The 16,623-nt window shown below is 35.5% G+C and overlaps 1 protein-coding gene across 5 annotated transcripts in view; it reads left to right on the forward strand.

Moving 5' to 3' along the window:
* Positions 1–16,623, forward strand: part of RIC1 (RIC1 homolog, RAB6A GEF complex partner 1) — a 53,383-nt gene that overhangs the window by 23,919 nt on the left and 12,841 nt on the right. For 3 of the 5 annotated variants that reach the window (XM_080372264.1, XM_080372266.1, XM_080372268.1), the window contains 12 exons: positions 6,377–6,484; positions 7,589–7,731; positions 7,969–8,105; positions 9,084–9,175; positions 10,251–10,339; positions 11,362–11,506; positions 11,962–12,010; positions 13,091–13,240; positions 13,600–13,803; positions 15,268–15,306; positions 15,574–15,684; positions 16,294–16,383. In XM_080372264.1, coding sequence (XP_080228390.1) covers positions 6,377–6,484; positions 7,589–7,731; positions 7,969–8,105; positions 9,084–9,175; positions 10,251–10,339; positions 11,362–11,506; positions 11,962–12,010; positions 13,091–13,240; positions 13,600–13,803; positions 15,268–15,306; positions 15,574–15,684; positions 16,294–16,383 — 1,357 coding nt within the window. The remainder of the gene's footprint in view (positions 1–6,376; positions 6,485–7,588; positions 7,732–7,968; positions 8,106–9,083; positions 9,176–10,250; positions 10,340–11,361; positions 11,507–11,961; positions 12,011–13,090; positions 13,241–13,599; positions 13,804–15,267; positions 15,307–15,573; positions 15,685–16,293; positions 16,384–16,623) is intronic. The other 2 variants (XM_080372265.1, XM_080372267.1) reach the window with 1 other exon arrangement.

Consider the following 16,623-nt stretch of genomic DNA (forward strand, 5'->3'; position numbering starts at 1 on the left):
CTATTTTATACCTTCAGAGGTTTAATCAGTTAAATAAGGAACTGACCTGTTCAGCTTTATGCACATTTTATGTAAAATCTATTATTAGGTTAATGTGATAAAGTGAGTGCTGATACCATAAGTGCAGCATTCTGTTACGAATTTTGAGCACTTACACTTAAAAAACAAGGAAGCTTTTTAAAACTTTTCTAGAGTTGATAGTTTTTTGTCAAATCGTAAGATTTTAGGAATGTTATGAAGTGTAGTTGTTCTATTGAAGGAAATATTTTTGGCTCTGTTGATATCTGGCTACGAATTCTAGTTTGTTCTTGGAGTGAACAGACATTCATGCGCAATGAAAACCTAAAGTATCCTGCTTAACTTCTTAGACTAAAAACAGGGGAAAAGACAGTAATTGTGTGGTTTTGTTTTGTTTTTAAATTGAGCCACAATAGTCTGCAGCTTCATTCCAGCTCTTAGAAGCTTTGCTGCAGTTCAGAGAAGACTTGGAAGAGAATCAGTATTGGCCATTAGCCCACATTCTGGGATACTTTCCTCCAGTGAGCACAAATACAAAGTCCTGCTTCAATTAGTTCAGTCTGATTTTACTACCATATTACCAAAGCCGTTACAAGAAGAAACATGAAGAAAACATATGTATGGCAAAGCAAATAAAATTAATCTCCATCTGTGATACACTTAAGAAAAGTGGCAGTGCATACAGGCTAATTTGTACCTTTGTAAGCTGTGGCAAGGTATGGTAATATCTTTTCATGGAGTTTCCAAAGGAATTTTACAGATATTCCTTTGTTTCACAGTGATGAGATGCAGCAGAGGCTTCCCTGTACTGAAATGTTACTTATTTCTCCTTAGAAGTTTGGCAAGGAGAGTCACTTAAGATTTGCCACTTGAAGAGACAACATGTGGTGACATAACATTGAGGGTATTTTTGCTTTTAAAAAAGACAAAACCTAAAAAACTTTACATGGCTAATAAACTAAACATGGTAATTGGGAGATTCTTCTGCCTCAAGATTTCATCATATCCTCAAGTGGAGCCTGCATGTGGGGAATGGGGGGAAGTGATGTGAATGTCGTGTAAATTTAGAATGCAACCTCAGTGCTGTAGAGTTTTATGTACCTGAAAATGCTTTAAAAATAAGTTGCTTTCTGACCAATATGGGCAGGTGAACAAACCTAGTGTTAATATTCTAACCAATATGGGCATGTGAACAAGCTGGTGTTAATATCCTGGTTTACAATACAGCATTGTTGCTTATATGTCTGTATTCGTGTCCTGCTCTTTCTGGCACTTTTAAAAGCTTTTTCCTTTTCTGTAGTGAGATGTTTTATAGGTGCCATAAATTACCTAATCAGTGGGGGATTTTTTTTCCTGGTTCAGGAGATTTAAGATTAGTGTGTACAAAGGTTTTGAACTTTAAACTCTACAAGGGTAACTGATGAGGTGTACAGTTAATTAACTTACGAAATAATTTTTATTTGGAATTAAGCTTGTGCTAAACCTTTAACAGTGTGGTTTTCCCCGTAAGTTGTTTTTAGTATTGGTTGGAAAATTTATTTTTAAAACTAGATTACTTGTATAATTTTTGTTAACCATTATGGTACTTGCCAGACCTTGATGTGGTTCAGGAGGCTTAAAATGTCGTCAAGAAATCTTTACAACTGCAATAATGATTTGGTAAACCATTTAGCATTTTTACATTAATAGTTGATTAATATGCTAGCTAATTATTTCTCTTCTCAAGCCATGGAAACCTGTTACTACTGACTTGGGTTAAAAAGGCTGTACTAAGAATTACTTTTCTAAACCCTTATTCATTCTTTATAGTTCCTGTGGACTTTCTTTAAATCTTCCTTTGTCCCACTCTTGCCAATCTGTGTGCATATAGCTGTGGATCCAGCTGGGTAAATTTCACCTTCAGCTGGTGGCTGCCTACACTGGATGGTGAAGAGATGCAGGTTTATGGGTGAGAAGACTCTAGACATACGGAAATCAAAGCTCATAGTGTAACTTGTTTTACTTGTTTAAGAACCACTCCTAAAAAGCATGGTGGACAGTCAATTATTAGTGAAGAATCACATGTTCAGAAATGATGATGCAGGCTTTTTGAATCAGGTATAAAAAAAATTAAGTCCTTAGCTCTACAGACAACTGGCTAACTGAAGTCTTCGCATGAACCAATTAAAAAACAGTTAATAAACATTGCATAATTGTGCTAATGCAACAATAATGGCTGCTCTCAGTGTTTTGCTTTTTGTGCCATCAAGGAGAGCAACTCAGACTTTTTGGTAGTGTAAATTAATTTAGAAACATTTTGCCCTTTTTTTCTCACACGTATAATGCTCTTAATAGTTGAAATATCAAGGCATTGGATTCTTTTTCTCTTTTCCAAGAAGTACTACTGAAGAAACCATTTTAGCAGCAATGATTCAGAATATCATAGCCCTGAAGTAGTATAAAAATATTTGATACTGTTTATGTCAGTTATTTGTTCAAAAGATACTTAGTGAACAAGAGTTTTTTCAGTAAAATATCTCCATTACTTCCTAAGCAGCTGTGATTTGACTAGGGGGAAGGGATGCTACTGACTTGTTCATTGTTTCTTTGTTTTTTAATTAATGTAGTATCTGCCAATAGCCACACTCTTTTCTTTTTGGAAGCATAATATTTATTGACTGTGGGAGCATCTCTGAACTTGTCTAAACTATTATCCAGCCATAACATCTACATGTATTATTATGATTACCCCAGATAGTAAGGTCGAAACTTAAATCCTAATCTAATGCTATTTCTACCTCTGGAATAGAATTCTCCAGTAATAAGCAGGAAACAGTGAACATTATTTTGTAAAACTGAACATGATTTTGAAATACATAGAACAGACTAAAAAAGGTAACATGTTATGTATCTTAATTGCAAATTATAAAGTCCTTAAGTACATCCTTTCAGATTTTGCTGTAATTAACTTCTTAAGTATTTCTTAGTTGCTTCTGCTAGCAGTGACTATGTCTGGTAATGATGTTTCTGAAGAAGTTTTGCCCATGGATCGTGGTGTATCACTTAACCACTGTGCATGTAGTGGAGGACAAAGTGCAGCACTGTGCTGCTAGAAAAATTTGCTGGCTGGTGTCCTGTTTCCTCCCTGAGCCTACCCCACACCAGATAACAAACTCAATGAAATTCTTCCTCACAGACCAGGGGAGGCTAGGTCACTATGCTTTTGCATGGTGCTGCCTCTTTCTTGAACTTAGGATGCTTAAGATTTCTTGTTGTGGAGTTTTGAAGAGGCTGGGGGGAATTAAATACAATTCTCCATTTTCTCATTGTTGCATCTTGCATCATGATTTGAGCTTACAGGTTTTTCTTCTAACAGAATCAGTGCTACTTGCAGAGCCAGTTCTTCCCCTGTTAGGGGATCAAATGAATACAAAGGAATTATGACTCCATACTAGGAATTTTAGCAATTCACTTACTTATAGGCTCTTCTTTCATTTTGAGGAAGTCAGGTTAGAACTGAAGCAGGAGAAGGTTAATGTGGGGAAAGCTGAGAGAATTGGAGTTTGGACACAGGGCAAGCTATTAAGGTAGACTTATATTTACCATTCCTCTTTACCATTATTTAAAAGGTGATCCATGAGATACAGTTGTGTAGGCTTTCAACATCTGAAAGACATTTTGTTACACCAAATAGTGCTCAGTTTTCTGTGAACAAGCGTATCACTGATGACATGCTAAATTATGAACAGACAATGAACTTGTTAGTTTAAAAAATACACCTTAGTCTTCAAGATGTGAAACTTCCTGATAAACCTTATATTCTATGTTTAAAAGAACAGCCTGCATTCCTAATCTTTACATGCTTGGGGTTTTCTTGGATTGCAGATGTAGTGGGAGATTTTTCTTAGTTCTGAGTGTTAAGAGGTTTTATTCACAGGTTTAGTTACATTAACAGATGGCTGTGCAAACAGAAGTGAAGTTATATTTGTTTCGGCATGCTGCTGGTTGGTCACTGGAATGTGTTCCTCTCAATTCTTGTGCAAAAGTGAGTTACTTAAAAGTTTGGCTACAAGCAGGTGCTGATGTGGCAACCCAGAGCAAACATTCTTTCCTGCTTCCATCAGCAGTGCACATTCTTCGTGTAAAGGTCAAAATAACTTAACTAGTATGGCTGACTCATGCAGATGTGGACTATATGAATGCAAGTGTGCTTGGATTTTGCCCCTTTGCACCCATAGTAAGGGTTTCTTTTGAATTGATGAATTTGACATAATCACAGGCAATGCATTAAAATACTGACAATTGGAGTGTCAGTCATGATGATAGTGCTTCAATGGAAGAAGGTATGCTCTGCAGATGAAACTAGCTCATGAAACTGAAACTACTTAAATATTCTTGTAAACTATTTTTAATAGAGGTATTTAAAGAAAAAGAAGCTTGCCCACATGGAGATTTGAAATTTCTCTACTAGCAAAAGTTGTCTTTTAAACCTTATTTTTTCCATTCTGGCTTTGTATTTTGTGCTATGCAGAAACACTGTGTTTATATTTGGTTATGTACCTCACTCAGTTACAACAGGCATATTGGTGTTATGTACGTAATATGTACAACAAAATACCTGGGGTTTTGTTAAGAGTGTCTCCAACCCCCAGGATATTGCATTGCAGGTAGCGACTTAGAGATCTGAAGGAATTAATCCTCTATGTTATATTTTTTCATCTGTGAAATCCCTGACTCTAAAAGACAGCAGGCCAGATTAGGGGGATTTTGCTTCATGAACTTCAAGAAATGCAGTCTCATTTACTGTTTAAAAGAACCCACAAGGCCATAATGCTAGTATTAACTAGCCACACTTTCTTTTTAACTTGTTTCAGACCTCCTGTCGGTCCAGGATAGCTACGTTACATGAAGGACCGTTTTTTCCCCAAGTCAGCTGTATTTTTTTGAAATACAAACATTTTAGTAATGTAATGTTTGTACAAGTTACCATTTGTGGGTGGTAGGTTAACTAACTAACCAACCTTACAGTAATTTTTCTCATTTTCTGCTATAATCCTTCATGGTCACCATGGTTTTGTTCTGAAAAGATGTTACGACTTTGGTCTGCTAATTCCAGAATGTCAAAGGTTGCCTTGGCCTTACCTTAGCTAGCATGTATCTTTGTCCTTGCTGTGTAAGAAAAGGTGTAGTATCCATCAAACAGTAACAGGTAGGAATTTTGTGTTTAGCTCTAAAATGGTAACAGAATTAAGGCATTTGATATTGACTGTGATAACCAAGGCAGGAAAGAGATTGAGGCATCCCTGTGGTGTCAAGCTTACCTAAAACTGCAGCTGCTTGGGTTTTTGCCATGTCTTGGGCAGTTGCATTGGCTACCCTGGTATAAAATAGAAGAAGGGTTTTGTCAGTTAAAATCCAGGTAAAGATTAGTAGATTTGTGTATGTATCTCTTTGTTTCTAAGTTATACTAAACTCTTAACTTGTCTGCAATGCCTGTTTCATGCATAGTTTGCTTTGTTTACTAGCATAATGCTCATGACATGGATGAGCTGGATGGCATGTTACAATACTTAGGATTGTAGGTCAGTTTTCATTTTAAAAAAGAAAAGTTAATGAAATGTGTGGCACATCTGGTAACCCAGACAAATAAGGAATATTTTATTGATACTGTATTGAGCTTTAAAATAACTGCATTTAGAGAATGAAATGTGAAAATTAAAATGAGGAAAATAAAACCTGAAAGCTTTCAACATCTAGAAGTTGATACTGTGTAATTGTCTGTTTAAAGGAAGAGAATCAGTGCTTAGTTATCGCTTTGTAACAGGTCTTAGGTTTACTCTTAATTTGTTATAGGGAGGTATATTCTTAGGAATTACTGTAATAAATGTCTACCTGTTGGGTTATGCATGCTGAATTAGTAGTATAAATATTGATCTGGCAAAAGTAACTGAAGAAACATGAAAGTTTTACAGTCTGTAGGGTCTGTAATGTAACTTGAAAAAGAATGAATTGGAGATACGTAAAAATTCAACACATTTAATTAATGGAAACTGTTGAATACCATTTTATTGATTCAGAATTTGCATTAATATATATCACTTATTTTAGGATTATTAAGGTGGGCTACACAGTTATTTTAATGTTCATTCTGTATTCGTTGTCTTATTTTGTTTACATAGTCTTTATAGGTGTGTAGGATGATAAGACAGACTAAAGTTTTTGCACTAAAATTATGTCTTAGATATTAAGTATTGCTTGTGGCAGGTTGCGCATGAGTGTCTGGTGTATATAGGGGGGGGAAAAAACTGGGAATGTAAGTAACGCTTAGCTCTTTAGAGGGTCATCTTGTTTCAGTTGTAGTATTTCTCTTTTATTTTAGAGGAGGCCCACATCTAAAAGGAACCCCACATTATAAGGAAGAACAGTGTGCTCCTTCATTAAACCTAGAAATGAAGAAAGTGCTGGACTTGCAAGCCTCTATCACAAGGTATGCTCACTAATCATGTCTTAAGAATTTTTCTGCATATAGCGGTTACTAGTTGAAAAATGAAGGGGAAACTGGATGGAAAAAACCTTTCTAATAAATTTTTAGACTTATTAGTAGTAAGAACTAACAGTTACTAACAGTAAGTAAAGAGGTGAAAAAGTAAATTGCTGTTTGAGAATTCTTTCTTTCTGTGCTTGGCTATACTAACATTTTTGCCATATAGAGGTATATAGCACATGTACATTCGGTATTACGTTATGTTACTATAAATGTGTTTGTCCTTTGGCTCAAAGTATCGATTAGCGATTTCATGGAGACATAGGTGCATAAGAGCAAAACTGTACGCAACATTTCAGCATTTCTCCAGCTGCCTGCAGAGGGTCCCTGTCTGTCCTGGAAAAACCTTTTGTTCACCTCTTCCTTTTTTTGTGGTGATTGCCTTCCCTATAAGTAAGCTTTGAACATGCTAAATAAGTGTGTGTGAAAAGTTGATGAAAATGTGTAGCATTGGGATGGGGTGGAAAAGTACAGTTTGGGAAGAGGCCCCACAGGAAAAAATGGATGTTGGAAGAAATACACTGTGTACGAAAAAAGCTTTCCTGGGAAACTGCAGGTTGTTATCGCATACAAATAGATTAACAATAGTTTTCAGAATTTTTGAGATGTTTGGGGAAGGATTTAGGAAAAGTCTAGTTTCTGCTTCATCAGTGAACTTAGACCACATGTTACATAGTGTTGTGGATTATTTGCAGCCTACGCAATATTGGTTATTTTCTAGGATAGATGAATAACCTGACTGTTGGCAGCAATGTCTTATGTTTAGTCAAAAGTATTAAAATTATCTTCAGCAATTCATACACCAGTTGAACAATTACTCACACAATATGGACCTTATTGCTGGAGAAAAATAAAGATACACCATATTTTGTCAGCTTGGTACCTTCTAGAGCATTTAGGGACTTAGTTCGTAACTTATTTGATGTAACTTCTCAACATGGTTGCTGATATAAGAGGTGGTAGTATGGTGTTTGTTACAGTAATTGATCCTTTTGTGAGTTTGATTTGAGATGCCATTTTTTAGAGAATGACGAATACATTTGTTAGTTTGCAGTCCACGATAGAGGATCTACTTGTGGCTACTGCTGATGGATTTCTCCATCTCATTCACTGGGATGGTATGACCAATGGAAGGAAAGCCATCAACCTGTGTACAGTTCCATTTTCTGTGGACCTCCAGTCTTCTCGAGGTAGGTTTTGGGGGTTTTGTATTGCTTATGATAGTTAACTATTGGCAAAATACTGCCTAATATAAAATGTTATTTCTGTTCTGAAGCAAAGATGAGAAAAATGTGCCTTTTGTAAATATGAACAAAATAGCCTGTTTAAATTGGGTTTCTCTGTGAAGCAATAAGTAAACAACTTAAATGACTGCTGGCTTGCAGTATCACTGTGTTCACATATTTTAAGTTGGTGATATTTCTCAGCAGGTTCACTTTTGGGCTTTGAAGATGTTTATGTCAGAGATATGGAATACTGTGCCACGCTTGATGGTTTTGCTGTTGTTTTCAATGATGGCAGAGTTGGTTTCATAACACCAATGTCAAGCAAATTCACTGCTGAGGTATATTTCCTTTAGTATTTCTAGCATGCACTCTAAAATAAATGTGTTTCCCTTGGTCTCTGCATTTCAGTTAGCTTTCTACTTCAAATAACATTCAGCTGCAAAAAATTTTAAAAGTTTGCAACTGCTTAAGAGATAACTTTCATACCATAATTTAAACTGGATTGGTTTAGGGCTAGTACCTGCTTATGGGAGACCATAGTTGATAGTATATTTAATATTTGCTTTTTGCTACAGAATATCATTATACTTCTGTGGTCTTCTTACTGTCTCTGTGACAGACTTCCTGTTACATGTGGGGTGATAAGAATTGGTTTCTCCTATGGCAAAGTATCATAGGTGCTATTTCTAGCTTTTAGCCATAATCAAGTCTAACTCTTCTCATAGTGACAAGCATACTTCACAATCTGTTTTAAAGGAATCGTTTCCTAGTTCAGTCTTTTCTTACCTGTAATTCACCCTACAAACTCAAATATATTTTGTGATTAAATATCCTTATTTTGATTACAGAAAACCCAGAAGAATTTGTGTAGTCTGTCCCTAACTTCACACATTTAGAATATTTGTGATTTCAGCTGTTGCAGATGGGGATTTGTTTTCTTGTTTCATGTTTTCTGTTCGTCCTTAGTACCATCTGCTGCTGGTGTTTTTTTGTTAAAATGGAGTATCAGGTGTATCTTTGCCTTATAGGTGTTGACTTGCTTTGATTATTCAAAGCTCTGATAAACAGTTTCCTTGCATACTGGCATCTTTCTGGAATGTCTGTTAAGAACAATGAAACCAGTTTTACATATACTGGATTTTATTTATCTGTGCCATGTCAGTTAATCTTGACATTTGCAATAGAAGTTTCTTGAGGTGATGAAGGTCAGCTGGCAGATCTGTAATACGGCATACATGGGTAGCACGTGGGTAGAAGCTGACTCATGAATAAAAGCACTGTTTAGCTAAAACCTCTGTGAATTCCTTTCTTTACAGCAGCTCCACGGTGTCTGGGCACAAGATGTGATTGATGGAACTTGTGTGGCAGTAAATAACAAATACAGGCTAATGGCATTTGGATGTGCCAAGTAAGTTTTGTAAGGCTGGTTCAATGCAGGGGACAACCACGGGAGGCGGGGGATGAGAGTGGTTTAATTACAAAGCTTAAGTACCAGTTTCTTCTTACAAGTTGTGCTGCCAGAGCTATAAAGATGAAAGTGATCAGTCTTCCTAGAGATTAGATAATCTACTGTCAAGAAGTTGGGAGCAATGACGAAAGAAACGATTGCCTGCTTGAACTGCTGTTGAAATTGATGCTGGCTGGACCAGTAGCAAGGATTGGAAAGTGTAGCTGTCCCAGTTAATTTCAAAGCAGGACTATAAAGTCAGTTCTAAGCAGTTAGTTGTAATAATATTGGACAAGAATCAGCACTTCATCCCCAACTGAGAAAATGCTCTGTGAAGCATTGATTTGGTCAGGAAAAATGTTGCCTGTTTGCGTAATTGGGTATTCATAAACTAAATGTTACAAAAGTACTTTAGTTCTGGTGTTTTGCTTACTGCTCCTTCAAGAAGTTCTGTATAAAACTACTTCAGCTGGTCTAGAGTGCAGCTGCTTGTTTTTTTGTTGTTTTTTTTTTTTTTAAATTGCATTTTATGTATTTCTTTTTTATAGCATTTCAGAAGATCTGGGTAGTTTAGTCTTGAACTGTCTTCCTAAGAAAAAGTACTCTCGGTAGTAGCAACAATGCAGTGTGTTGGTGTTTGCCTCTGAAATAGGAATAGTGACTATAATTCATTGATCTTGGTATGCATTAGTACACTTCTGATCAGCACTGAGTGAATACTGACTTCCCTCTTGGATTGTCTTGCAGTTGGAAGCCATAGATATTTGTGGTTGTGTGTGTACACATGTGTTTATCAGAGAATGAAATAGTCTTAGTGCATTGGTTTTGCAAGGGCCAGTGTTTTGGGTCCTCCACTACCTTCTGGAAAGTATCTTACAAATTTGTTTCCTAAAGTTCTTTGAGTGTTACTTGACACAATGTTTCTGTTCTAGATAAATTTGGTATTGGTGAGAAAAAAGCAGATTATATTGACCTCTTGAAATTGATGAGAAATCCAAATGGTCTATAGTCTTAAAGCATGTGTAATCTCTTCCAGCGGCTCTGTGCAGGTTTATACAATAGATACCACCACTGGCGCCATGCAGTTTTCTCATAAATTGGAGCTGACACCAAAACAGTATCCTGGTGAGCTACTTTTATTACTAGAATTTTCCAGCTATTTTTAGGGTATTAAAGAATATTTTTATCCTTGGCTAGTTAACAACTATTTGTTGTTTACTTTATCACTGATGGGATTAGTATTTACTCTTGCATGTTTGTAGTAATTTACTTTTGCGCATTTGTTCTTTAAGCTGTTTGCTTTTAACTGACTTTTGGATGTGTTTCATATGTGCGGGTGTAGGGTTGTTTTGGGTTTTTTTTGTTTGTGGTTTGTTTTTTACTAAAACTGAATCTGAGTTAGCAGTTTACAGACTTGCTGCTTCTGGTTGTTCCTTTTTAAATGATGCAGATTTTAGTAGTTCCCACAAGTAGTCTTGAGATCACTTTACTGTTACTCACCTGAGAAAATGAGAGATTATTGACAAACTGTTAATGAAATAATAGAGGTATGAATTAACTTGAAACAACTGACATGTAGGTTGATTATTATTATCAAAAAAAATGAGTAATCCAGGACCCTGCCTGAGCTGCAGTGAACAGAAGCTCAGTGGAATTTTTCATGTAGTAATGATGAGTATTGTGGACTTGAGAGTGAGGAACATACAAAGCGGGCAAATTGTGTCCTGAACTGAAAATCTGTGTGCCTACTAGGTTTCAACAAAAAAATCCAATCTGTGAACAACAGAGTTTTACAGTTGTGCTAAGTGCCAAAGGAAGAGGTTTCAAGGATGGATATAAAGTCTTCTTTTGTCTAAAAATTGTGTTACCAGAATTGCAGTTCTATGGTTGTGTATATATGCACAGTATATTTCTCGCCTTTCTTGTATATACTTAGTTTCATATGAAACCAAACATGTATTGGAAAGAAAACATGCATTCATTTGCTTGTTCATGTTGCCAATGTCAGTTTGATGAATGTAGCAAAAAAGTTAATTGAAAAATGAAATGTTTATTTCCATGTATTTTTGTTTCTACTCTTATGGTGAAAGCAGTTGGAGGACATTTAATGTTTTTTACATGGTATGTTATTGTCTGCTTTTAAACAGATATCTGGAATAAAACAGGACCTGTTAAACTAATGCGATGGTCACCTGATAGCTGTGTTGTGATGGTGACCTGGGAATGTGGAGGCTTGTCATTGTGGAGTGTTTTTGGTGCTCAGCTTATCTGTACTTTAGGAGGTGATTTTGCGTGAGTATCTTTAATGAAATTGTGAAATGCTTTATTGGAAACCTTTATTTTTCTAGTTAAAATCATGTAATTGAAAACTAATTCACCAAGTTAGCTTTTTTTACATCTTTTAAATTATAATTCCTTAGATATTGGAATCATTGAATAATATTTGGGAGGGGAACTTTTGAATATAAATGAAAATGTATTATTTTCTTTTTGTATTGGTCTTTTTGGCTGTAAAAGCAAAGCACCCTAAAAGCAGGCAAATATTAAAATTTCCTCAGTGCCAGTATATATTTGCTGAAAAAGTGCTAACATCCAGAAAGCACAAAATGGCCTTTTATGCAGTGTCATGGATCAAACAGGCTTTATAGTTTCAATATAGAGCCCTATGACAGTACAAAGATAAGAAGATGATTTCTTATTTTGATGAAGTTATTTCCACACTCAAATTTTTCTGTTCTGTTTTTAAGGTATCAGTCTGATGGTTCCAAAAAGGACCCTCTAAAGATCAGTTCTATGGTAAATACGAATGTAAAAATACTGTAATAGGATGGCTGTTAATATTTTTAATTAGTCTTAGTAAAACAGATTTTCAGTTTTCTGAAAAGTTTTCTTTAGCAGATGCCTTACTTACTTAAGTGTAAGATTCAATACACCAATGTTGTATTGAAGGAAGAGGTAAAAGGGACAACTGATGATTTTTTAAATACTCTTTTTTTGTGTATATGCCTGATCATGAAGTGTGCATGACATGCCTTTTCTTGGACTTGATTTTAATATTAAGAATGAATGGTTTTCCTTAATCTTTTGGGTTTTTTTAGTCTGATGGTGTATTTCAGAGTACAATGAGGCACAGAACAACACTAATTGTAAATGTATTTGTTTCCCTAAAATGGCTAGCTTACCTTTGGCTGTTAAGTATCTCAACTCAAAATATGAATTCAAGAGAGTCTTAATTGCTGTTGTTTTAATACAGGCTAACTAAGATGAAATCCTGCTAGTACATGAAAAAAACCACATTTTTCAAGGCCTCTTTTACAAACCATGATGAATTTTGTACAATACTTCTAAAACATTAGATTTTATTTATGTGTAGCTTAGGTGCTATGAAGATAGACAATTTTAAACATGCAGCATATATTTGCAAGGACAGTACAATGTACCTTTTAAAAAAAACCCAAAGATTGAAATTCTGATACCATTAAATTTAATGAACAACCAGTGTAATTCTGGGGATCGGGTGTTTTTTCATACCGGATTCTGTTTGTGGATTTTTTGTTATTTGCTTTCAGCTGCAAGCTAAACAGTCTTCATTACTTATGTGGATGTCTTACATAGTTACTTTTCATTTAATCAACATTTTTTATGTAAAAAAGAAAAGAATTTAATCTAGGTTCTTACCACTCCTTGTGGACTTTACTGCTGTGGGTTACTTACGATTCCTACAATGATTTTTTTTTTTTTAAGAATACCAAACTGTGTGGTTTTTTGCCAGGTTCATGTCTATCATAAAATTAGTTACAGTAAGTTTCTGTAGTTCTTGTTTTCTCAAAAACTATAGTGTTTGGGTTTTCATTATTGTTATTCTTTTACATTCAGACCTGGGGATCAGAAGGGTATCATCTGTGGGTTATTGATGGGAGTTCTTCAAACGTGAAGCCTGAAAGAGATGCAAATAATGAAGCTCACCAGTTTGGTATTCTGCAGTTTCATTTCATCAAGAGTGCACTCACTGTTAATCCTTGCATGGTAAGATTTTTGTTTGATAAATATATCCTTATTTTAAAGCATATTTTCAGTTTTCAGGTGACCTTGAGTTACTCTCTTAACAGGTTTTAAAGTCTGCTTTGCAGCCATTAGGCTGGTCTTCCTTTTTTATCGTAGAGCCTTTAATATAGTACTTTGAATATATTGCTGTGCAATATTGTAACATAAAACCTATGGGTACGTAGTGATAAAAAACCTGAGAACTGCCTTAACACTTACTGTTCATGTTGTTTACATAGAACCTGTTAATATATTGATTGTGTGTTTTCCTTTGTTTTCTGTACATGGAGTTCAAGGTTGCTTTTGGGTTTTTTTGTTGTTTTGTTTTGTTTTTAATGTAGAGTAACCAGGAACAAGTCCTCCTTCAAGGAGAAGATCGCTTATATTTGAACTGTGGAGATGCCACCCAGGCTCAGAGTCCCAGAAATGCTTCAGCACACTCTGAACATAAGCCTACCAGGGAGAGAGGCCCATTTTCAGATGGCAGTTTAGATTCTCAGGGTTTAAGCACTTTACTAGGACACAGGCATTGGCATGTTGTACAGGTAATCGTTGATGGTTGCCCATATGTGCTTTGTGCTTGCAAGGGTTTATAGGGCTGGAATTAGCAGCTGATCTCTTCACTGTATGCCATACCCTTTTCCTCTAGTATGAGATCATTGCCTTTTAATTGGCAGTTGGATTTCCTCTGGTACAGCTTTTTCTTACTGTGAAATGGTAAAAGAATGTTGGCTATCTCAGCCTTGTGGCTAATGGGTTTGCATTCTGGCCAATAAAAAAAAATACAATGTCTTTTACACTTCAGGAAGGAGTAGTTAAATTACTGTCCTGGGCTTTGAAAGGGAGAATAAATGCAAAATGCAAGAAATCCTTTAGGGATTTGTTCTGTTATTTATGCAAATTGCTTTAAGCATATTCAGCTCATGAATATATCCTTCAGACTTTGGCTATATTTTCAAGCAGTCTTAGATGGCATCTATTTAATCATGTAATTAAAACTTCACAATATCAAGCTTGCAAAGAAGAATTTCCAGAGGTAGTAATGGGGCAGATTCTATTTTCTCTGTAATATGGAGAAAAAATTAAATAACATTTAATCTGTAATGTTATTGTATGCTCTTCCGTGCTTGAATTGGTAGATATTTTTGTAAATAAAAGTTTTTAAGAAGTCCCCCCGATTTTGTTTTTCACATCGTACATGAATCTCTATTATTAAACAGCATTTGACTTGAGGCATGTATGTCAGGTTCTAGACACTGTTGAATCTTCCCTTAGCTGGCCAGGTAGCTCTTCCGTCTTCTGAAACTGGCACAGGAGGGGAAAGTCATGATTCTGTGTAGGAGTAAAACTAACACAATTGGAATTACTAGAGTGAGCAACACACCCATGAGAACAGTCAGTGGCTGGTTAATGAAAGCACCTACATGCCTTGCATCAAACCAAGGACTGGAGTTTGAACCTGGATTTGTATCATTCCATGTATCATCATGACATGAAGAAACCATGTGACATCCAGGATCAAGATTTAATTTGTCATATCCCAGTCAAGTGCTCTCATAACAAGGCTTTTGGATGTGCTGATGTGTATCTCTGATAGGATTAGAAATTTCATCCCAGCACTGGAAGTCTCTCCTGAATGCTGTGTTTTATCAAAACTTGTATGTTCCCTTGAAAGGTTCTAATGGGGGAGAAGTACCTAGCGGGGGGAGAAGAGCAAAATTTGACTAATAATCTGTAATATAGTACTGGCTGTTGGATGTTGTTAAGGTATTTCTATGTATCTTATGTTAAAAACAGGCTAACATTTAGGCTTCAGTAACTTCTGGGGTGAGGGGTGGGAGAAGTAATTGTATGTAAAAAAGAAATCCCACCATTAAAAACCTTTAAACCAGTGTTTTGGAAAAACATGGGCATTGTGTACATTCCTTCAGAACGTTGTAATTAATCATTACTTTAATGGTGCTTGGTATAGTTACGTGGGTTTGGGTTTTCTCTTTGTTTTCTTTTAGATTCATAGTACGTATCTAGAGAGCAACTGGCCTATAAGGGTGAGTATTTTAAGAATACATCCTTGTTCTTTAAAAGTACTGTTTTTTTATAACTGTCCCTTACGGTTGGATGACTCTGGAAGATGAAGTCAGTGTTTTAAATTACAAAAAGAAGAGGATGTATTGGGCAGTAAAGTAGAAAACATGAAGATACTTTACAGGTTTTGACTCTTGATATTATATTGCCTTGTGCTGCTGCGCTTGGATAGGATATATAATTTAAATAAGCTCCTTCTTGAAATTTTGGGTTTTTTTCTCTTTGAACAGTTTTCAGCCATTGACAAGCTTGGACAGAATGTAGCTGTTGTTGGCAAGTTTGGTTTTGCACATTATTCTTTACTTACCAAAAAATGGAAGCTATTTGGAAACATTACCCAGGTGAGAGGTTGTAGTACTTTATTCAGGTATATTGGAGAGGTTGTACTTGTTGGAATGTGACTCTTGAAGAAAATTAAAAAATACCTTTTTCAAATAAACAACAGCCTGTAGACACACTTGGGATTAGAGATGATGGTTTTGCATGTGTTTTTCATAAAATGGCTGAAATGCTTATCCTGTGGCTTTGGCATAATAATTTGTGTCTGATTATTAAAAGGCTTCCAAATCTGAGTGTGTATAGTCAGACACTGCCATATGTCTTATCTGAGAGTTTGTGTGAAGTACAGCTTTAGATGCTAAGCTTGTAAATTCTGGCCAAAAGCAGAAAGTTAATTTGAGAGAGTTCAGTGATGTCAGTAGCATAAGGAACTGTGGAGCTGTGTTTTGTAAGACAATGTTTGTTCTTCACATATTTTTCTTAGCATTTTAAGAGTTTTTTAAACAATAAAAACTTCACATACATAGATTGTCTTGCCTCTATCAGTAAGGCTTATAGACATAATGTATGGCTTTCAGAAATTACCCATAAAGTGTACGTGTGTGTTTATGTGTGTATAAGTATATAAAAATACATGCATAAATAAAATTTACTTGCTTTTTTCTTTTTAGGAGCAAAATATGATGGTAACAGGTGGCTTAGCATGGTGGAATGACTTCATTGTTCTTGCATGTTATAATTTAAATGATCATCAGGAAGAGGTGAGCTATGAGCGAATTATGTTTAGAATATCTTTTCTACAGTGTAAAAAGCTTGATACATAGGTGGCTTTTGGTCATGTTCTGTATTAATATGTAGGTAATTATTTTAGAAAAGTTTATTATTGCTATTAAAAATTATTTTCTGCTAACTGCCATGGCCTTACTGTTCTGAAAATTTTGTGACATTTTCGCATGTTAGCATGAAGCCTGTTTCATGAAGCCTGTTTTGATATATCTAGT

The sequence above is a fragment of the Falco punctatus genome (genome assembly GCF_963210335.1).
Source record: "Falco punctatus genome assembly, chromosome: Z".
In the NCBI taxonomy this organism is placed as follows: Eukaryota; Metazoa; Chordata; class Aves; order Falconiformes; family Falconidae; genus Falco; species Falco punctatus.